The following is a 24032-nucleotide window of genomic DNA, read 5'->3' on the forward strand; positions in this document are numbered from 1 at the left end:
ATTTAGAAAAAGTATTTTTACATTGAAGAGGGGACCAAAGCGATCCAAAACTATCCAAAGCGTGATTCTAAACATGATTCTAAGCGGTCAGAAAACTGTATGCCCTTTCCCCGTTCTACACCCCCCAGCTGATTCCCATCACCAATTTATGCTCTCAGCTGCGCAGTGGCTGGTCCGCCTGACAGGTGAACCACCACAATACAACTGAGAATTCTCCACTTGCACAAATTGAAAGTAGGCACTTCCGGCTGACTTCCGGTTGCCAATAGTACTTCCTGTCCCATCCAAATACATTGGTTTTAGCTACTTTTCTCCCCTTATTTAAACAACTTTGTCGGCACAGAGAGGCAATGAAACGTTTGTATTATTATAGTATAGAATGTATTTAATAAGCAAACGTTTGTCAGCAGGGTTTTTGGGCTGTATTTCATGTAAAAACGTTTACTGTTAGTTTCCTTGCTCAGCCAGCATTAGCCTTCATTAGCTAACAGAAGCTAGTGGTTAAACAGGCCGGATTAGCTTTGAGCTAACTATCTTTCCCGACCCATGTATTCCCATTCTAAACATAACGTCAGTTTACAAAACATGACCTGTCTATATAACGTTGAGGAACAAATTATAAGTGTGTGGGTGTGTGTTTTGGTGAACATTGGACTGCAAACAGAAAATGCATCACAGTTAGACAGTTGCTACTGTTAGCTGCCCTCCGGATTAGCTTTGAGCTAACTATCTTTCCCGACCCATGTATTCCCATTCTAAACATAACGTCAGTTTACAAAACATGACCTGTCTATATAACGTTGAGGAACAAATTATAAGTGTGTGGGTGTGTGTTTTGGTGAACATTGGACTGCAAACAGAAAATGCATCACAGTTAGACAGTAGCTACTGTTAGCTGCCCTCCGGATTAGCTTTGAGCTAACTATCTTTCCCGACCCATGTGTTACCTTTTTCTGTGTTAACTCGAACCTTAGTAAGAGTACAGGAGAGTGTTATCTTCACTCTAGGGCCGAAGTGGTCATGTACAGTCACGTAATTATTATTATACAACGGCATGCAAATTTCTCGATTCTGATTGGCCATTCACACGTCTTTATTGGCAACAATCCACGGTCCTGGGCTCAGGACCCGCCCACAACCGAATCACATAACCCTCCCCGGCTCACTCCGGGAGAAAACAAGATCGCGGACAACAAATGGTTATGTTGAAAGCACCATAACGACTAAATATGAAGCGATTCTGTCAAGGGGAACGTGTTAGTCCTTTAAACAATGTTGGATGATGTAATTGATGGGTCTTGAGTCAATCTAGAACAAAAGAAAAATCGCGGTTTGATTGATAGATTAATTGATTGATTTAAATTTCTTCCTTCCTACTTTCTACTGACTGCAGCGTTCTCTCTCACACTGTCCGACGCTGGCGTACCCACAAACACACACACACACATACACACACACACATACACACACACACACACACACACACACACACACACACACACACACACATACACACACACACGCACGCACACACACACACACACTGTGACACACACACACACACACACACACACGCACACACACACACACACACACACACACTCCTGTCTGCAACAGCGGGGGAGTCAGACTGAGAGAGAAGCAGCGCTGTTTTAAGTGAGCATGGTCTATTGAATTGATTGATTGGTTGATTGCTAATTTTATTACTGTACCCCTGGTTTCCAACTGGTTAAGTTTAGGCTAAAAGAAATAAATAAAAAAATAGGGCGAAGAAAACGTTTTTTTTCCTATAGGGCAAAGAAAACGTTTTAATTTGTTTTACCTACTTTATATAGAAGCATCTAAGAATGAAGTTCTATGGAAAGTAGGTCTGCATTCCCTTAACAATTGTGTGTATTGAGCCGTACTGTATTGTACCCATTCTGCATCTGGTAATAAAATGTTCAATCAATCATTCCAATAATACACAGTTGGATGTGTTAGTTGGTTGGATGCACTTCAAGCTGCTTCCACATGAGGCAACTTCTCTCAATCATTCCAATAATACACAGTTGGATGTGTTAGTTTGGTTGGATGCACTTCAAGCTGCTTCCACATGGAGGCAACTTGTCTTTTTTGTAGTTGTGGGAACTACTTTTTCTGGCGGATGGTTTTTTCAATAAATCTTCGATTAATGTGTGTTTATTGTATAGAAATAAGGTTGGATGAATCTGCCGGTTGTATAAAAGCTTTACACCACTTGTAGTCGTGATTTGTGACCAATAAACCATGCCTAGGGGGGTCTAACGACCCTCGGCTGCGCCTCGGGCCTAACGACCACCCCTAGGCATGGTTTATTGGTCACAAACCACTCCTGCGCGTGATGTAATGCTTAAACGTACTGTCCGGACTCCGGGGTAATTCCCTCTTGATGTGTGGTGGTGACAATAAACCACTGGAAACCGTTATCTTCAGGACTGTGCATTTATTTCCATTATATTCTTCATATCATGCTGTTGACTAACGTTACATATCTCACAACAAGCTACCTGCTTCTGTTGTTCTTCCTGTGTACACACTGTCTCATCACATATTCGCTCCTTGCGTAGCTGACCTGTATGCGTGGGTGCCTCCCTCTTAAAGGAACAGACCATAATCTTATAACACTACCCCCACTCTGGATGGCAATTAACAATTAAATATAATAACATTCCAGCACCCCTATGACTACACACAAAATATCCTAAACAGATTACATAGACTTTTTTCTTTTTGAACACCCCTTGAGTCTCTGGAGTCCTTTAGGGTCACAATGCCCAAGAACATCTCCCCTTGACGGAGTAACAGTCCATAAGAAACAGTCCATATAATCCTTAAGATAGTTGTTTCCCTTGAGAACAGGGTGAAATTGTGGAAGGTAGTGCAGTGTTAGGAATTTAAACAGTCCACCTCCTTTCAGTGCTTCTGAGGTTCCAACACACTCTGAAAAAGAAGCATGAAACACACCTACAACGCAACGAATACAGCCCCAATATAACCACAGCTCTAACTCAATATTAAAGGCAACCTCCCAGTATCCTCTCTAGCTTCTAACTGAGTAAAACACCTGCTTCACCTGTTCACCCCAAAATAATTGTATGGTCTCACTTTTCTCACCGTAAACAAGATCACCACCAAAGTAAACTTACTCATGATGCCACAGTGCCTCAAGTGTTTTTCTTTAACCAAAACAATACAAAGTCTTTCAAACAACAAACTCCTTTCAACTATTTTTTCTTTAAACAGGAGTAATATAACCCTTTTTTTTTAGTAAGTCACCCACTCTCCATATTTATCTGGAGGTCTCCTGGTCCTGCTAGACCTGCCCCTGGATGTTTGGCACTGAGTGGAGTCCATAACCGTTGCTTTTTGAGTACGTTGCACTGCACTACCCCCACTAGCATGAACCTCCTCTGTACTCGAGGAGACTTGGGCTGTGTGTGGCGAAGAGGGGAAAGCAACAGGGCTCAAGGGAATGTCTGTAGATGACTCTGCTTCCTGTCCACTATCACTCCCCGCCGCCGTATCCGGAAACAGATTAGCCAGGAACAGATCAGAGTCGATGAGGCTGGTATCTGGAATGGGTGGTAGAACCTCAGCAGGGTTCCAGACTTGTGCTTGTTCGATGACCCAGACATTATCCAACAGGGTACGGGAGTGGTATGGTTTGAGTTTGTCATGGTGCACTACTTTGACTTTTGCCTTAGGCCCCTTTTTGATGCGGTACACCAAGTCGTCCAGTTGGCCTAGGACAAAGTATGGCCCCTCGTATGATGGCAAGAATTTCCTCACCTTATCTCTTACTCTCTTGGTGCCTTTTACTAGGTGCCAGACAGCATCACCTGTGTGGTACAGAGTGCGGCAAACGTTCTTGTCATATTGCTTTTTGGCCCGTTCCACAGACTGACCTAGGGCATCTCTGGCGATCTGGTGAGCAAGCTCCAGCCTTTCACGGAGCTGAGTGACATACTGTGGAGGAGTCTGGGCACTTTCATGGCCGGGTGGCAGACCAGCCACCAGGTCAATTGGCTCAGTCACTTCCCGCCCAAACAACATCATGTTGGGGGTAAACCCAGTGGAGCTGTGCTTTGTTGCCCTATAGGCCATTACAGCATAGGGAATCATGATATCCCAATCCCAGTGGCAGCGTTCAGCTGTTGTGGCTAAGATATTTTGCAGAGTGGCATTGAAACGTTCAACCTGCCCATCAGACTGTGGCCTGAAAGAAGTGGTGCGCGTCTTCTCTATTCCAAGTAGTTCACACATTTTCTGAAACACTTGTGATTCAAAATTGGTGCCCTTGTCACTGTGCAAAGTCTGAGGTGCTCCAAAACGACATACCCATTCAGAGGTGAATACTTCAGCGACAGTTACAGCCTGCTCATCTGGTAGGGGATAGGCTTCCACCCATTTGCTGAAGTAGTCTTGAACTACTAACACATAGCGACTATGACGATCAGTCTCGTTGAGGGGGCCCATTATATCCAGAGCCACTCGCTCCATAGGTGCTCCAACGCGGACAGTGCCCATGGGGGCCTGGGGTGTCTTAGAGGGCCTGGCTCTGGCAGCACAGCTAGCGCATGTGCGGCACCACAGCGTGACATCTTCTCTCATACGATACCAGTAGTATCTTGTCTGCAGACGGGTGAGAGTCCGATCCACTCCAAAGTGACCCCCCACAGGACCATCATGCATTTGTCTCAGGACATCTGACTGGTACATACGAGGTAGTATTATCTGAGGGTAGAATATGGTTTCCTCTGCACAATAGAAGCGTCGCACCAGAATACCTTCTTTGAAATACAGTCTTTTCCACTGACTCCAATATGTTTTGGTGGCCGGGCTATGAGGTGAGATCTCCGCCCATGAGGGACGTTCTGTTCCCTGTTCCAGCGCTTTCCTGATGGGAGTGATATCAGGGTCAGCTATCTGAGCCTCCCTCAGCTGCTCAACGGTCCAACCGTGGAATAATTGCGCCTCTGTAGTCTCTGTGAGAAGAATCCTTTCTTCAGTTTGTGAATTTCCATCAGACCTTAAGTCCTCCACACCTGTGCTTCCCATTCCAGGGGATGGGGAGTCCACTACCCCCACTAAGCTCAACTCTATGGGATGAGCTTCAGTAGTTCCTGCTGTCACACTACCGCCCAGGTCACACTGCACAGCCTGATGTCTTGACTTTTCCATGTTCAACAACGGGTCTGGCACTTTGCAAGGGCAGAACTGACGACAAGGCCTTCTAGACAGAACATCGGCATTGTAGTGCTGCCGTCCTGGGCGATGGATCACCTTGAAGTTGTATTCACCAAGCTTCTCAAGCCATCTGGCTAACTGTCCCTCAGGCTCCTTCATCCGTATTAGCCAGCGGAGGCTACTATGATCCGTGCGGACGGTGAAAGATCTTCCCAGCAGGTACTGGCGGAAGTGTGATGTGAATTCCACCACGGCTAGCAACTCCCTCCGTGTGGTACAGTAGTTTTGTTCAGTCTGGGAGAGTCTTCTACTGCCATATGCCAGCACACGCTCCTCACCGTCCTGCATCTGAGAAAGGACAGCTCCGATTCCAGTGTCACAAGCATCTGTGTCTAGAATGAGGTCCCCGGTATCAAGGGGGTAGCCAAGGACAGGTGCAGTGGTAAGTAGTTGCTTTAGTTTATCAAATGCCTCCTGGCATTCCTGTGTCCAGTGGAAACGGGCATACTTTTTGGTCAGGGCATGTAGAGGTTGAGCGACAGCAGCAAAGTCTTTTACAAAACGTCTGTAGTATGACGCGAGGCCTACAAACTGGCGGACCTCACTGACGTCGGATGGTGTAGGCCAGGGGTTCCCAAACTTTTCAGGCCGGGGCCCAGAAAATAAGGCGTCAGAGAGCCGCGGCCCAATGCACATCGTCTGGCTTTTTTTTTTTTTTCCAGGCGACCGATTTTTTAAGCCAAATATCACTTCAATCCTATTAAGTTAGTTCAAGTTAGTTATTCATTTATATGTGCTATTTATGAGAGGGCTAACTTGTTGCAAAATAATAATGATAATAATAATAGCCTCATTAAAATACTATTGTTGCTTCGGTTGTTTTCAGCGTTTTATGTGCATAATCTGTTATTTAGTTTGAAATGTTCGTTGAAATAAGTAGATTTTTCGTTTTTGTTTATTTATTAAGTTAATATAAAACCATATAGTCACATTTTAGAATACAATAGAATAGAATTTTAGAATACAACTAGAAACACTGTCCTGGCCTGCTTCTAAGTTCAGTGGCCTGACAAAAAAAATTAAATATAAAAAAAAAAAAAAAAAAAAAAATTAAATCATCTCGCGGCCCACCCGTGGCTGCTCGCGGCCCACCTTTGGGTCGCGACCCCTACTTTGGGAACCACTGGTGTAGGCCACTCTCTGACTTTCTGGACTTTCTGTGAGTCGGTAGCGACCCCCTGCTCGGAGACGATGTGCCCGAGGTAGGCTACTTGCCGTTGGAACAGGCAACACTTTGCTGGTTTCAATTTCAACTTGGCTTGGCGCAGTCGGTCAAACACCTGGGATAGCCGCTGCAGCATTTCTGGTACATCTTTTCCCAGTGTAATGATGTCATCTAAGTATACTAAGCAGGTCTCCCATTGCATGCCAGCAAGGACGCGGTCCATTAGACGTTGAAACGTTGCTGGGGCGTTACATAGCCCAAACGGCATGACATTCCACTCAAAGAGCCCCTTCCTGCTGCAGAATGCTGAGGCCTTGCGTGCTCTGGGGGTTAGTTCCACCTGCCAATAGCCAGATGCAAGGTCCAGAGTGCTGAACCATTTGGCGCTGGATAAGGTGTCCAGAGTATCTTGAATACGAGGTAATGGGTACGCATCTTTAATGGTACAGTCATTCAAAGCCCTGTAGTCCACACAGAGACGATAAGTATCGTCCTTTTTGCGTACCATGACAATGGGCGCGGCCCAACTGCTGTGGCTGTTACGGGCGAGTCCAGTCTCGAGGCTCTGCTGTATCTGCTGGTCAGCATTCAGTTGTTTTTCCTGGGCCATGCGGCGGGGGTGTTGTTTCACTGGGACACCTGGCAGGGTTTGAATGTCATGTTGCACTAGGTTAGTACGGCCTAGGTCAGTGGGTCCTGTAGAGAAGATGCCACCGTAGTCTTGCAGGAGCTTCGCTAGACTGCACTTTTCCCCGGTAGTTAGCTCAATGGAACTCTGGGCGTACAGAGTGGTGAGATGTTCTGGCACGGTGGGGAAGGCACGGTCGGACTGTTGGGATTCAGTGATGATGGTAGGGGGCTCCATTATCTCAACAGACTGGAGAAACCCTGCTACAGCTCCTTTCTTGATGGTAACATCAGTGGTTCCTGGGTTAAATACTCTGATTGGTATACTCTTACTGGGCTGGGCTCCTACTAAGACCCGGGCCACCAGCAATCGGTGCTTCTCAACAAAGCCTTTTGTAGGGCATAGCATCACCTCCTTTCACAGGGGTCCGGAAATGAGCATTTCCCGGTATAATGTACTCACGTCCTGGTGCTAGAACTGTGGTGCGAGCTACTCTTACTGCATGTGCTCTCGGCCTGTTGTCCGGATGGAAGTATTGTATTTGTTCACCGAACAACACAATCTTTCGGTTGCCAAAGTCCAGATGTGCTCTTGACTGCTCTAAGAATGGATGGCCCAGGATGGCCTCAGCACTGCCTGGCAGGTCGGCAAGTATGAAATCTACACCCACAGTCTGGCTGCCAATCTGAACAGGTAAGTGAACTTCACCAAAAGCAGGGACATTCCCAGGACCAATGCCATGCAGGGACTGTACAGTTGATGGCTGGATAGGTGGTCTGACCTCCGGGTGGATAGAATTATAGTATCGCAAAGGCAGCACATTTCTCCCTGCCCCAGAGTCTAAGATGGCACAAATCTCCATGTCATACATCAGCAGGTGGATACACATTTCTGGGCTCTCACCTTTACCACTGGACCCTCTGCGTGCATTTTGGTTTTTGGAGACATTCAAAACTGTGTCCGCCTGCAGCTTAGTTGGGTTTGTTAGAGAGTGGCAATTACGCCACATGTGTCCAATACCCGAGCAGTTGTGACAGCGGATGCTATCCCAATTTGTATCTTTTTGTCTCCTTTGTTTGTATTGCGCGGGTGGTTCTGGTTCTGCTTTGTGGGTGCTGGTGCTGCACCATTATTTCCCTCAGCTTCATCAGAGTGGGCATAATCGCGCACCATAGCCATTCTGGTTCTCCGCTCAGCTACATTCCGTGCTCCAGTCTGCATGAGCTGTGCAACGCTGGTAGCTGCTCTCCTGGTAGTTTCATAACGACGAGCAATGTCGTAAGCTTGGGCTAATGTGCGAGGTCGGTCTTCTAGGAGCTTCTGAATAATGTTGGCGTCCCCCATAGCATTAGTGAACACCTCAACACTGATTGCATCCTGCTCCTTTTCAGAACGGTCAGCGTATGCAATAGACACTTTCTCATATATGTCGTCCCTCAAGATGTGTAGTGCCTCACCTGGCAGGCGGATTCGTTGCCTTAACTCGATGGCAACAGCCACTGCATACTCTGATGATGGGCCATAAGCAACCTCCACCTCCTCAACAATGTCTCTGTAGTCCCAGCGTGCTGACCTTGGGTTGCGGTGGACCACTGCTCCTGCTGCACCTATGAGACAGAACCTCAACTGGACAGCCATAGTGTTCTCTGACCAGCGATTAGCCTCAGCACAGCTCTCAAAGCGCTGCAAGAAGTCCTTCCATGGTGTGGTGCCATCATACTGACCCGGTTGTAGTGTAGGAATCCTCTCTCGCTGAACACTGTCATCCTCGCTGTCTGAAGACAGGTTGTACTGCACACGCCGGGGCAGCCGGCCACTTAGATGGAAGCCTGCTCGCCTGCGATGGGACTGATCATAGCCATAAGTCACAGCTTCATTACCTCCATGGACCGGTGTACTCTGCCTGTGGTGTACAGCGCCCTCTGGCTGCACCTGACGGGAACACACACCCGGTGTCACAGGGGTGGAAAGCAGGGTTGCAGGTTCAATATGTGGGGAATAGACTGTCACATTGTTCATAGGTGTGCTCTCCATAAAGGCTGCTGGTTTAGCAGCAATGCAGGGGTTAATGTTATGGGTAGCTGCATCTCCTATGGTCATTGAATGCATTTGTCCATACAACATATTCATATGGGGATGCTCAGTTCCATAATGACTTTGCTGCATTTCAATGCCACTGTCGCTCATACTTTGATCATTCATATGAGCAAAGGGGTTTGTGCTTGACAACGACAGATGAGCATGTGGGTAATTGTCACTGGCCATTATCAATGGCTTATTACGTGCAGTAAATGGGTTTGACATTGCACCAGTAGGGGGCAGCTGATCCTCTGTTATGAACGGGTTGAGGCTTTGTCCATGTTGGTACTTCATTTCACGTCTCAGGTTAGCGACATCAGACTGAGAGTACATGGTTGTAGTTGTGGGGGTTAACATGAATGGGTTAGAGTAGTTGATCACTTGCTCTTCATAGTTGGTCATTTCCCCGTCAACGTTACTTCCATGGGCCGTCATCTTCTCAACTCAGTTCATTGACTGACGAAATTGCCTCGTGCGTCTATTAGCATGAGCTAACTATACGTGTCCATAGTTTACAACTCATTGATGAAATCAGGATTTTTCATATCCCGGACTCGAGCCCCCAATGTTACCTTTTTCTGTGTTAACTCGAACCTTAGTAAGAGTACAGGAGAGTGTTATCTTCACTCTAGGGCCGAAGTGGTCATGTACAGTCACGTAATTATTAACGTACTGTCCGGACTCCGGGGTAATTCCCTCTTGATGTGTGGTGGTGACAATAAACCACTGGAAACCGTTATCTTCAGGACTGTGCATTTATTTCCATTATATTCTTCATATCATGCTGTTGACTAACGTTACATATCTCACAACAAGCTACCTGCTTCTGTTGTTCTTCCTGTCCTTCCAGTGTACACACTGTCTCATCACATATTCGCTCCTTGCGTAGCTGACCTGTATGCGTGGGTGCCTCCCTCTTAAAGGAACAGACCATAATCTTATAACACATGTATTCCCATTCTAAACATAACGTCAGTTTACAAAACATGACCTGTCTATATAACGTTGAGGAACGTTATCTCCCGGGACGAGTAGCCACGTTAGTTAGCCAGCAGGGATGAGAGCAGGGGACTGGGGAGGGAGACATGGTGAGAGCAGGGGCCGGGATGAGAGCAGGGGGCTGGGGAGGGAGACATGGTGAGAGCAGGGGACTGGATGAGAGCAGGGGGCTGGGGAGGGAGACATGGTGAGAGCAGGTTGCTGGCTAACGTGGCTACTCGTCCCGGGAGATAACGGCGCTGCCTGGCTGGTTGTTGGCTAACTAACGTGGCTACTCGTCCCGGGAGATAACGTTCCTCAACGTTATATAGACAGGTCATGTTTTGTAAACTGACGTTATGTTTAGAATGGGAATACATGGGTCGGGAAAGATAGTTAGCTCAAAGCTAATCCGGAGGGCAGCTAACAGTAGCTACTGTCTAACTGTGATGCATTTTCTGTTTGCAGTCCAATGTTCACCAAAACACACACCCACACACTTATAATTTGTTCCTCAACGTTATATAGACAGGTCATGTTTTGTAAACTGACGTTATGTTTAGAATGGGAATACATGGGTCGGGAAAGATAGTTAGCTCAAAGCTAATCCGGAGGGCAGCTAACAGTAGCTACTGTCTAACTGTGATGCATTTTCTGTTTGCAGTCCAATGTTCACCAAAACACACACCCACACACTTATAATTTGTTCCTCAACGTTATATAGACAGGTCATGTTTTGTAAACTGACGTTATGTTTAGAATGGGAATACATGGGTCGGGAAAGATAGTTAGCTCAAAGCTAATCCGGAGGGCAGCTAACAGTAGCTACTGTCTAACTGTGATGCATTTTCTGTTTGCAGTCCAATGTTCACCAAAACACACACCCACACACTTATAATTTGTTCCTCAACGTTATATAGACAGGTCATGTTTTGTAAACTGACGTTATGTTTAGAATGGGAATACATGGGTCGGGAAAGATAGTTAGCTCAAAGCTAATCCGGCCTGTTTAACCACTAGCTTCTGTTAGCTAATGAAGGCTAATGCTGGCTGAGCAAGGAAACTAACAGTAAACGTTTTTACATGAAATACAGCCCAAAAACCCTGCTGACAAACGTTTGCTTATTAAATACATTCTATACTATAATAATACAAACGTTTCATTGCCTCTCTGTGCCGACAAAGTTGTTTAAATAAGGGGAGAAAAGCAGCTAAAACCAATGTATTTGGATGGGACAGGAAGTACTATTGGCAACCGGAAGTCAGCCGGAAGTGCCTACTTTCAATTTGTGCAAGTGGAGAATAGGCCAACAGTGGGCAAGCATTCCCCTTTAGGGTACACAGAAATCATAACATTCACATAAATCATATCCTTCCATTTGAAATAATAATAATAATAATAATAATAATAATAATAATAATAATAATAATAATAATAATAATAATAATAATAATAATAATAATAATAATAATAATAATAATAATAATAATAATAATAATAATAATAATAATAATAATAATAATAATAATAATAATAATAAACAAAACACTCATGGCCCTTACACCAGCCCCTAATTGTGTCTACACAATTACAAAACAAATAACATGGTCAGGTGAGTTATCATTATAGCTGGCAATTCTTCTTTGATTCCAGTAGTAGGCAAAGCTTATTGATTGGCGTTTGTCATCTGGAAAGGTTTCCAGGATGCTTGTATCCTTTCGGCAAGCAACAAGCCCCTCCGCGCTGCCCCGACCGGCCGAGCGCGCGCATGAGCCGCGACAAGCCCCCCCCCCCAGCCAGGCAGGAATACCAAGCCCCGCCCAACGCAATCCACACAAATGGAAGCACCGACCTCGCCGCAACGAATCACCAAAAAAATATACCGCCAACTATGTTGTTTCTTTACACATACGCTGGACCACGCAATTGGTTTGTCATGACAAACCAATACAAAATCGCGAATCAACCGGTGGCCACAACAACACACAGCAACCACATGCATCACTGCCCACAATGAACGGTGGGGCTAACAATCTACAGACACCAACAAACACAGAACCGGACTGTTATATAAAATTAATTGATTGCTGTTTAACTTGTCCGTGTCCAGTCCTTTCGATTCGCCCCACCGTTCATTGCAAACAACGATGCATGTAGTCACTGTGTGCCGCTGCAGCCACCGGCCAATTCGCGACCTCCCATTGGTTTGTCATGACAAAACAACTACACAATCCAACATATGTGTAAAGAAACAACATATTCCAGTCAACGGTATATTTTTTCAATGATTCGCCACGGCGAAATCAACACCTCCACCTGCACAAACCACGTCAAGCGGAGCCCAGCACTCCCGCCTGGCCGAGGGGCCCGCCGCGGCCCATGCGCATGCGCACGCTCGGCCAACCAGAGCAACGCGGAAGGGCACGCCGCCCGCCGAAAGGACACAAGCCTCCAGGATCCGTCCAAGCGGCCAGGAATTCCTGGGCGCTGTGTTGTCCACTATAATGGATATGATAATGTTCATTAAAAAGTCCATATTCTAGTCTTCTGGACATTCCTTGTTACAAAATAACAAATCTTCAAGTCGATGATTAATTCATAACTTAAAAAGAGTCCATAATAAATTGAAATGCCATGATTAATTCATAACTTAAAAAGAGTCCATAATAAACTTAAATGTCTTAATGATGCATGTTCCATGGTCTTAATGACGCATTTTCCATTGTCTTAATGATGCATGTTCCATGGTCTTAATGACGCATTTTCCATTGTCTTAATGATGCATGTTCCATTGTCTTAATTGGGTATTATTGGCGTGTGATCAATACACCAATACATCATGTTCACATTCTTGTGTTTGGGTTTCTTTTTCTCAAGTCAAGACCTTGGTCAGCCTCTCCCTCACCCTACCAAAGTGGGCTGAAAGGGGGGGGGCTTGAGAGTCCACAATCCACCTCACTCCAGAGTTTGCCATGGTGGTGCCTTGGAATGATGATGTGAATCAAACACCACTCATGTTGTCTTCTCTTTCTTTTATGATACACCCTGTAATGGAGTATGTACCAGATATGATCATATCCTTCTATTTGATAATAATAATAATAATAATAATAATAATAATAATAATAATAATAATAATAATAATAATAATAATAATAATAATAATAATAATAATAATAACCAAAACACTCATAAGGCCCTTACAAGACTAGTCTGATCATCAGTGCACCAGTCCAGTGCTTCAGAGCCGCAGTCTCTTGATGTCTTCGCTGCGGAAGTCGGTGCGCAGAGCCAGGACCTGACGCACCTCCGCGGGGGTGAGCCGCCACGTCAGGGGGCCGGAGTTAGGACCCCAGTAATCCAGGATCTCCGTTACCCGCTCCAGGTTGAGGACAGTAGCCATCTGCGTGAGGCGAGCAAACTTGTCTCTGATGGTCCAGGTGGTGACGGTGGTGAGGTAGGCCACCAGCGAGCGCAGCTCCTTGTCGAACTGCAGGCCGCCCAGCCTGCTGAAGGTGCACTTCAGAACCGTCTTCTCCATTTCAATGGCCACCAGGCTCGTCATCAGACTAGTCAGCGTGTCATAGATCACCGGAGAGAGACCCGTCTTGAACTCTGCCATGAGCTGCTCCAGGTTGACGATGAGCTGCTGCACCCAGGGGTTGTTAGCCTCGTACTCGTTAAAGTCCTCCTCTTCGATGTTGTGAGAGACGGCCAGGAAGCCGCTGATCCACGGCTTCACCTGAGGCTTGATGGCCGTGTTGTTCAGCTCCGTCAGACCCTCCTGCAAGAGGTCCTTGAACTTGCTGGACGTGCTGACGAGGTCCGACAAACCGATGTCGATCTTGGCTTGTGCTCCTGAACCAGCTCCCTGTGTGAACAACTTGGAGCAGTCGTTCTCCAGGTTCCTCTTCAGAGTTGTGATATTCTCACTGCAGACCTCCATGTTGTTCAGAGTCACCAGGAAGGCAGCCTTGGCCTGCTCCGCGCTCTCGATGCCCAGGCTGTTGAACTTGCCCTGCTGCAGGCTGCTCTGCATCAGGCTCACAGCGCTGCTCACTCCTCTCTGGATGTCCTGCAGGGTGGTGGCAGGGAAACCCTGCTTCAGCTTACAGCACAACACCTCCCTGAAGTCTGACTCTAGGATGGAGGTGGAGTGGTTGATCATGGCACCCAGGCAGTCAATGCTGGAGCTGGATAAAGCTCTGCTAATGCACTTCTTAACGATGTAGAAACAGTCATCCACCATGCTGGAGGTCAGCTGACCCTTGTCATATGTATCCATAGCCACAGCCTTGACGATGGTCTCCCTCATGTAGAACTCCTCCATGGGGATGTAGTACCCGATCAGCTCCTGCATGGTGGTGCTCAGCAGGCACTGTCTCAGCAGCCGGTCCACTTGCTGCTGGTGCGCGTGTGTGTCGCTCTGGGCGTCTCCGACGTCAAAGTCTGCCAACATGCGACGACGCAGGAAGCGCAGGTAGAGCTCAGACCTGGCGTTCATCAGGGTCACCTCCATCAGGACGGGGTCCAGCTCCCTGGGCTCCATCCGCTCCTGCTGCAGGGTCTTCATCATGCTGTTCTGAACCTTCTGGAACTTGTTGAGGTAGTCCCTCTGCTGGATGAACTTGTCCACTATCTTCTGGGCCTGCCGGTCGCACTCCTCCTGCAGGTGGGTGATGAGCGTGTACAGGTGGCCCGGGCCATAGTATGTTTCCACGATGGGCTGATGAGTCTCAACGACACGAGCGATGCCTTCCAGGAGCAGGGTCAGAGTGTCGGCGAAGACCAGCGCTGCTCTCCTCTCGCCCAGGTCGCCCCCGGTGGCCAGGAGCAGGTTCTCCTCCGCCTTGGAGGCCAGCTGGCTGCAGAGGTACTGTCCGAAGCGGGCGAGGCCCTGCTCCTGGAGGCCCAGCAGGGGGAATATCTTGAAGAAGCGCTCCACCTGCACCAGGTCCACCGCTGCCACGGCCGCATCCAGCTTCTCCACCACGACGATCTTCAGCTTCTTCTCCGCCTCCTGCAGCAGCGCCAGGCTGGCGTCCACCGAGCTGCTCTCGTCTCCCTGGCGGCTGAGCTCGATGACGGACTGGTCCAGGGAGAGGTAGCGGTGGATGTGGGCGGCGGCCTGCTCGTAGTCCTCCGCGTGCAGCGCCGTCTGGACCCCGTCGGTGCAGAACTTCAGGTCCAGGATGTCGTCGGCTCGCTGGATCACCTTATAGAGCCGCGTCTTGGCCAGGTCCAGCTGGCGCACCTTGCGGCTGACGTTCTCGGCGAGGCTGCAGGTGAAGGTGATCATCCCCTGCAGCTGACGGGCGTCCTCTCCAATCAGCTGCAGGTTGGGCCCCATCCTCTGCAGAGCCACCATCTTGGTGTGAACGGTCCCTTGTTGACCCACCAGCTTGTCCAGCTTAGTCTCCACCTCCCTCTCTTCTGAGCAAAACTGCTGATAGAGAGGCTCCAGGTCCTCCAGCTCCGTCAGACCGTAGATGGTCTCCATGCTGACAGAAGATACACTGGAGGAGTCGCATCTCTTCAGTATGAACCCGCCGTCAGCCATGTTGTTGACGTCCCGACTCCCGAAGACTGTAATGCGACGTTCGGCTGGTGCTCGTAAACAACCTTGTTTAGGTGTTCTAAAGTGTGTAAAGTGGTTGCTGCAGTGAGTTGTTTGTTTAAAGTGAGTGTGTGCGTGTGGATGTGTGTGCTGTGAGTGCATTTGATGGTTGTTACAGTATAGTGTTATTGTTCGTTGAGCATCCTGATGGCCTGGGGATAGAAGCTTCTTCTGAGTCTTTCTGTGCTTGCCATGAGACTCCGGTATCGCTTGCCTGACCGCAGCAGTTCAAAGAGGCAGTTGTTTGGGTGGGTTGTTTGGGTCGACTAATCGATCGAAAGGAGCCGTAGTCGACTGCCAACATCTTAGTCGAATGTAAAAAAAACATATAAAAAAAAATATTATAAATATATATATATATATTAATTTGTTTTACAATTTTTTTTTATCATTCTTTCCAAAAGAAAAAGAGGCCTAGAAGCGTGGCTAACACTAATGGCACGCATACCAGAGGCTAACTGTCTATTCTATTATGACATCATACTGTGACATCACAAATGTTCTAGAATGTTCTATTATGACATACTGTGACATCACAAATGTGCTAGAATGTTGTATGATGTCATAATACAACATTCTAGAACATTTGTGATATATAATATATATCACAAATGTTCTAGAATGTTGTATTATGACATCATACAACATTCTAGCACATTTGTGATGTCACAGTATGTCATAATAGAACATTCTAGAACATTTGTGATGTCACAGTATGATGTCATAATAGAATAGACAGTATATATATATACGCAGGAAAGAGGATTGTAGATTCCTAAGACGGTCGCAGCGAGTTGGAAGTGGAGCGAAATGAAGACGGTGGAGCAACTCAGCTGGAAGCTCAGCTCTGATGCCGAGGTACTGCTTGATACTTCTGACAAACGAGATGGACAGGAACCCACGATGGGCCGCACCTCCCCTATTAGTGCAGTAGTCAATGGAGGCCCAGTCGAAGAAAACGGGGAGAATCACAAAACATCACAAGCTCCAATCCAGGAATTAAAAAGAGAGAAAGACTCATGGCCAAGAATGACGAAGACATTTCTGAAAGACCACTGCAAGCAAAATAAACTTTACGGGACACCTCGCCTGAATGATACATTGTATTTGCATTTCAAAGGTTTCTCCGCCATAGAGAATTTGGAGGAGTACACTGGCCTGAAGTGTCTCTGGCTGGAGAGCAATGGGCTGCATCACATCCAGAACCTGGAGGCCCAGACAGAGCTGCAGTGCCTGTACCTACAGCAGAACCTCATACACAAGCTGGAAAACCTCGAGCACCTCAGCAGGCTCTGCAACTTCAACATCTCCAACAACTACATACACACCATAGAGAACATCTCCTGTCTCCCAGAGCTCAGCACTTTGCAGATTGCCCACAACAAGTTGGAGACCGTGGAGAGTGTGAAGCACCTCAGTCAGTGCCTCGCAGTCAGTGTTCTGGACCTGTCTCACAACCTGCTGAAAGACCCGGAGATCCTCTCCGTACTGGAGAGTATGCCCCAACTGCGAGTGCTGAGTCTGAAGGGGAATGCGGTTGTGAACAAAATCCCCAACTACAGGAAGACCCTGATTGTACGTCTCAAACAGCTCACCTACCTCGACGACCAGCCCGTGTTCCCCAAGGACAGGGCGTGTGCCGAGGCCTGGGCGGTGGGAGGGCCGGAACGGGAGTGTGAGGAGAGGGAACTGTGGAAAACACAGAAGAGGAGGCTGATGCTGGATGGTTTAGATGCCCTGGATATCATCAGAGATGAAGTCAGGGAGAGACGGCGCCTCAAGGAGCTTCATGAGAGAGGGGAAAGTGAGGCCTGCGTCGTTCCACAGTCCGAGAGTTCTTTCAAGGAGAAGCTGACCCATAATCGGAGCCCGGGCCGCGAAGAGAAGATTCGGGCTTTTGTGCAGGACACTCTGGATGCCCATGAAGAGTTCTTCCAGAATCAGAGAGAACCAGTGGAGACAGTGGTGCCAGGCGAAGACCAGCTGGACGGAGAAGATCCACTGTGTATTGACGATCTGCCTGATCTGGAGGATGTTGACACAGAGTATCAGGACTCCATAGACATCGTCTCTTCTCAGCAAGGGTCCAGGCCCAAAGTGGAGGTCATATCGAGTGACGGCGACAAAGACAAACCAACGAGGTATCAGTGCAAGGCCACTCCGGCTTGTCATTCCGTGCCTACTGGGATTCCAGACACGGACTTGCTGTTCGTCAAGGTGTGGGACAGCAACACCTCAACTCAAGTCCCTACGAATCCATTCCTACCACTGGATCCAGAGGCTCCTCAAGGAGAGAAACGAAACCACGTGACCCGGTTCCTCCAGAATCAGAGAGAACCAGTGGAGACAGTGGTGCCAGGCGAAGACCAGCTGGACGGAGAAGATCTAGAGGGAGACCCATCGGGAGACGGGTTAATAACAAGAGAGAAGTTGGAAGATGAGTCTGAGAAGATGCAGCCCGAGAGAGAGGAGACGGAGGGAGACGATTCAGAGATGATGCAGCCTGAGAGAGAGGAGACGGAGGGAGACGACTCAGAGTCCAATAGAGAGCGACACGAGGGAGCAGCGAGCACAGTGGCAAACGTGCTGGAGAGAGGGCAACTAGAATATACACAACAGGGGATTAAACAGACAAACACATTTGAGTCTGTGGAAAACCAAACAGAGAGAGGGAAAGCAAATGGTGAAGCATTTGAAAGAAATCAGTCTGCGTGTAAACAGCCTGTCCTCTGCATCAAAGCTCCCTCTCTGCTGGAGGACATCAGTGCTCCCTCTCTGCTGGAGGACATCAGTGCTCCCTCTCTGCTGGAGGACATCAGTGCTCCCTCTCTGCTGGAGGAAGACATCAGTGCTCCCTCTCTGCTGGAGGAGGACATCAGTGCTCCCTCTCTGCTGGAGGAGGACATCAGTGCTCCCTCTCTGCTGGAAGACATCAGTGCTCCCTCTCTGCTGGAAGACATCAGTGCTCCCTCTCTGCTGGAGGAGGACATCAGTGCTCCCTCTCTGCTGGAGGAAGACATCAGTGCTCCCTCTCTGCTGGAGGACATCAGAGCACATGGTCCTGGTCCACTGACGACACAACTTGAGGAAATGGAGCAACAGGAGACCATTCGCCTACAACCACAGCGACCACTGTGTATCGACGATCTGCCTGATCTGGAGGATGTCGACACAGAGTATCAGGACTCCATAGACATCTTCTCTTCTCAGAAAGGGTCCAGGCCCAAAGTGGAGGTCATATCGAGTGACGGCGACAAAGACAAACCAACGAGGTATCAGTGCAAGGCCACTCCGGCTCGTCGTTCCGTGCCTACTTGGATTCCAGACACAGACTTGCTGTTCGTCAAGGTGTGGGACAGCAACACCTCAACTCAAGTCCCTACGAATCCATTCCTACCACTGGATCCAGAGGCTCCCCAAGGAGAGAAACGAAACCACGTGACCCGGTTCCTCCAGAATCAGAGAGAACCAGTGGAGACAGTGGTGCCAGGCGAAGACCAGCTGGACGGAGAAGATCTAGAGGGAGACCCATCGGGAGACGGGTTAATAACGAGAGAGAAGTTGGAAGATGAGTCTGAGAAGATGCAGCCCGAGAGAGAGGAGACGGAGGGAGACGACTCAGAGTCCAATAGAGAGCGACACGAGGGAGCAGCGAGCACAGTGGCAGACGTGCTGGAGAGAGGGCAACTAGAATATACACAACAGGCTTTAGATAATGCCAACGCAAAAATTGAGGCCATGGGGAAACAATTTGTAGAACTGGAAACTGCGGTCAACGACAAGTCTGACAGGATCACCGCCTTGGAGCGAGAGTTGACGGAGAGTCTGAAAGAACTAGCGACCCAGAAAGCCCGAAATGAGGATTTGGAGGCTCGGTCCCGCCGTTTTAATCTGCGTATAACTGGGATAAAAGAAGGAAGAGAGGACGGGAAGCGACAGTCAGACTATGTCTCTCAGTGCCTGAAAGATGCATTTGGCCTCTCCATAGTACCCACTTTAGATTTTGCCCATCGTACTTTACGCACGAGATCAAGTGAAGAAGACGGCGGCCCACCGAGGACCTTCATTGTCAGATGTCATTACTTCCAAGAAAGGGAGGAAATTCTAAGGAGAGCCAGACAGGGGAAACGAGTGACCACCGGAGACGGCGACGCTATCCGCGCGCATCAAGATTTTACACAAGCCGTTGCCAAACAACGGGCCCAGTTTAACAAAGCACAAGGCTTGCTCAGGTCCTGTGAGGGGGTACGCTTTGGCTTGTGGTACCCTGCAGAGCTAAAGATAACAACATCGGATGGCAAATGCACAAGTTTCAAAGACCCCGCAAAGGCAAAGGACTTCATAGAGAAGAATTTGCATCCCAAGTAGTGAAGGCAAGACGAGACAACAATGGACTTGTTGCGTCGATTTAGCGTTTCTTTCCCATAAGGTGCACAACGGACTATAAGACCAGTGGACAATACGGAAAGACTTAAGTTTTGTGGACACTTTATCGCTTTTTGACAACTAAAAGGTGCGTATCTGTATGCTTGCTTACTTTGTATTTTTATTTTTTTTAATTGAACACCGGCAAACGGCATTTTATAGGTGTGCACCTGTTGTACTCTTATATCTGCTTTCCGGCTCAGTATAGGAGCTGGCGAGGTTTTCGTTAATGCTACAGACACTTTTATTTCTAATTTGGTTTGTTGTTTTGTCTTATGGGCTGGGTTAATAATACTGTGTAGATTCCACTGGAATAATGCAGTGAACGACGCCAATGAGGGCGCTTCTGACAACTAAAGGTGTGTATTTCTGTATGCTTGCTTATTTTGTATTTTCTTTTTCTAATTGAATGCCAGAAAACGGCATTTAGGTACGCACCTGGTCCTGTTGTACTCTTATATCTGCCTTTGGGGGTCAGCTAGGAGCTGGTGATGTTTTCGTTAACACTACTGTTTTATATCTATTTTGGTTTGATGTTTTGTCTCATGGGCTGGGTTAATAATAGAGACTGTCTGTAGATTCCACAGGAATCATGCAGTGATCGACGCCAATGAGAGGATGTGTTACTTTGTATTACTTCACAGTAACTGCTAACGAAGCACTTTAACGCCTCAGCTTCTATTTCTACTGTGTTTTCTCCATGACGGTGTCGTTTTGTGTTATAGGAAGCCTGTTCTGAATGGTATGTCTTCTTTTTCTTCTTCTTTTCTTTTTTGGCGGTTGGCAATCACTTTCGATGAGCATTACCGCCATCTACTGATAAGGAGTGTGGATCTGGATGTTCTAAATCCTATAAAATAAACCTGTTCTCAAAAAATTAAATAAACTTCATACAAACTTCTCCAGAATTTCTTTGCAATATGTCAGCTATTTTAAGTGCTATCTTTTCACTCTGCAAATTCCTGATAAGAACTGTTCTTTGCCGTTGATATAATGTACACTGTTCTACAACATGTTCTACCGTTTCTTGACTAACACCGCACTCACATTGCCCATTAGTATGCTAATGGTATGTCTTGCTGTAAATCCAGTGTTTTAATTTTAGTTTTTTTTAGTTTTTTTTGTTTACTACAGAAGGTAAAGACTGATTGTGGTTAGACTGGTTAGTATTATTTCAGTTTTAGTATTACACGGTTCTGGTAAGGCTCAGCCCCACAGGGTAAGCTTTGAATATGGTTTTGTTAGAGGAGGAAAGACAGGTAGAGGTTTCTGCAGTCTCATTTGGGGAGGGGCCGGAAGGGGGGTCTTGGGATGTTTTGTGTTTGTATCCTTGTTTTCTTTTGTGTTTTTTGTTCATGTCTTAATGATGCATTGTTTTTATATAGGGTTACTGTCAATTAAAGGGCTCTGTGCCTGGGCTGTCTGTGACCAGGAGGTAATTATGTCTTGTTTTATACCACGGTATGACTGTACCTAATTCTAATAAACTGCGGGGGGCAACTACAAAATTTACAACATGGAACACCAAAAGGATTAATCACCCAGTGAAACGCAGCAAAATATTTGCACACTTATCAAAATTGCAAACAGATGTAGCCTTTTTAACTGAAACACATTTGCTTAATAAGAATCATAATATGCTGAAGAGGGGGGGCTTCTCGCAGATTTTTCATTCCAAATTTGATGCCAAATTCCGTGGTACAGCATTCTTATTCATAGAGATTACACAATCAAAGGTGATATCGGGCAGTGATGGTCGCTATATTCTCGTTCAAGGACACCTGTTTAATATACCGGTGGTACTGGCAGTGTCTACGCTCCCAACTGGGACAATGCTAAATTTTTTCGTGATTTGTTTTCTCTGCTTCCAAACTTGAATAGTCATCATTTGGTTTTGGGGGGAGATCTAAATACAGTCCTATATCCCCTGCTGCACAGATCCAGAACAACACCTGGAACACTGAGTAAATCAGCAGAGACTATTAATGCTTTTCTACAGGCATATGGAGTGATTGGCGCATGGCGGTACAAACACCCAGGGTCCAGACAATATAGCTTCTTCTCAGCAGCACATCAGTCCTATAGCAGGATTGATTACCTTCTACTGGACAAAAGGCTCCTCCCATTTCTTAAGTCAAGCGATTGTGAGAGTATATCTTAGATCACGGCCCAGTTACAATGGCACTGGGATTTCCAAATAATGAACCCCCGCAACGAATATGGCGGCTGAACTCATGCTTATTGTCGAATGAAAAGTTTTTTGATTTTATCAACTTCCAAATAGCTTCTGGGAAGCAATGAAAGCATACTTGCGGGGCCAGATAATAGCTTTTAATGCTGGTCTGAATAAGAGACGCTCAACACGCCTCAATGAACTGACTTCCCTATTAAAAGAGATTGACCATAAACACTCAGCCTCACCATCCACTGACCTCTACAAGGAGAGAATTACTCTGCAGACAGAATTTGACATCCTGTCCACTGTGGCAGTGGAGGAGCTTCATCTTAAATCTCACCAGGAGTTTTATGAACATGGAACGAGCCAGCAAATTGCTATGTCACCAGCTAAGACGTCTGCAGAGGCCGGACTTATTGCAGAGATTGACACTTCAAATGGAATAGCTACCGATCAAGAAATCATTAATAACCAATTTAAGGAGTTCTATGAGAACCTTTACACCTTTGAGAAGAGGGAGGATATACAGATGGCACAGTTTCTTGATGATCTTGATTTGCAGACCTTAAGTGACCAGGATAGTTTGGATCTTGACCGCAATATCTCTGTGGCTGAAATTGATCACGCTATCAGGAAGATGAAGGGTGGCAAAGCCCCAGGGCCGGACGGCTTCCCAATAGAGTTTTTTAAAACATTCTCTCTCAAACTAATTCCTATTTTAAAAGATGTATATGCAGAGGCATTGGAACGGGAGTCACTCCCACCCACAATGACCCAGGCCACAATTTCAGTCCTTAAAAAAGGAAAAGACCCTTTGAAGTGTGAATCGTATCGGCCAATCAGTTTGCTGTTCTGCGATTATAAGATTTTAACCAAAGTTTTAGCCAGTAGACTGGAGTCAGTTATTCATACAGTGGTACACCCGGATCAAACAGGCTTTATTCTGGAGCGTCAGCTTTTTGGCAACATACGTAGGCTGTTCAATATCATATACTCTCCTGAAGCCCCGCCCACGGCAGAGGTTCTGTTATCTCTCGATGCTCAGAAAGCGGTTGATCGCATCGAATATGAATATCTTTTCACAACTTTAGAGAGGTTTGGGTTCGGGCCCACTTTCCGCGCTTGGATTAGGGTCTTGTATGTTTCACCACAGGCCTCGGTCCGAACCAATAAGACTATTTCCAAATACTTTCAGATAGGGAGGGGCACTAGACAGGGTTGTGGATTGAGTCCCTTATTATTCGATCTCACCATTGAACCATTGGCGGTCGCTCTGAGGAGCGATGCAGGCCTTGCAGGTATTGATAGGTGCGGCCAAACACATATACTATCACTTTATGCAGATGACCTGATCCTGTACCTGTCAGATCCCCATGTTTCCATCCCGAAGGCACTGGACATTATCTCAAATTTTGGCAAGTTCTCAGGATACAAAATTAACCTCTAAGAGCTTGTTGTTTCCGGTTAACGATTTAGCTCGAAGGATGTCGTTCGGGGCATACCCACTGAAGATAATTTCTGAGTCTTTCACATACCTGGGAGTGACTGTGACATGCAAGTTTAGTGACTTATTTAAGCTAAACCTTAAACCAGCCCTGGATAAGGCGAAACAAGATCTTGCTCGCTGGTCAACAGGATTAACTCAATCAAGATGACAATTATGCCCAGGTTCCTATTTTTGTTTCAAACAGTGCC

The 24032-nt window shown here is 47.0% G+C and overlaps 1 protein-coding gene across 1 annotated transcript; it reads right to left on the reverse strand.

Moving 5' to 3' along the window:
- Nucleotides 1-13360: 13360 nt before the first annotated feature.
- On the reverse strand, nt 13361-15679 carry LOC311234830 (conserved oligomeric Golgi complex subunit 4-like; the record flags this gene model as incomplete). Its single annotated transcript, XM_084322074.1, has 1 exon — nt 13361-15679. The coding sequence occupies one exon, from the start codon at nt 15677-15679 to the stop codon at nt 13361-13363; it is 2319 nt and encodes a 772-aa protein (XP_084178200.1).
- Nucleotides 15680-24032: the final 8353 nt, after the last annotated feature.

This window comes from Notolepis coatsorum, assembly GCF_963971535.1.
Source record: "Notolepis coatsorum genome assembly, chromosome: 1".
Taxonomy (NCBI): domain Eukaryota; kingdom Metazoa; phylum Chordata; class Actinopteri; order Aulopiformes; family Paralepididae; genus Notolepis; species Notolepis coatsorum.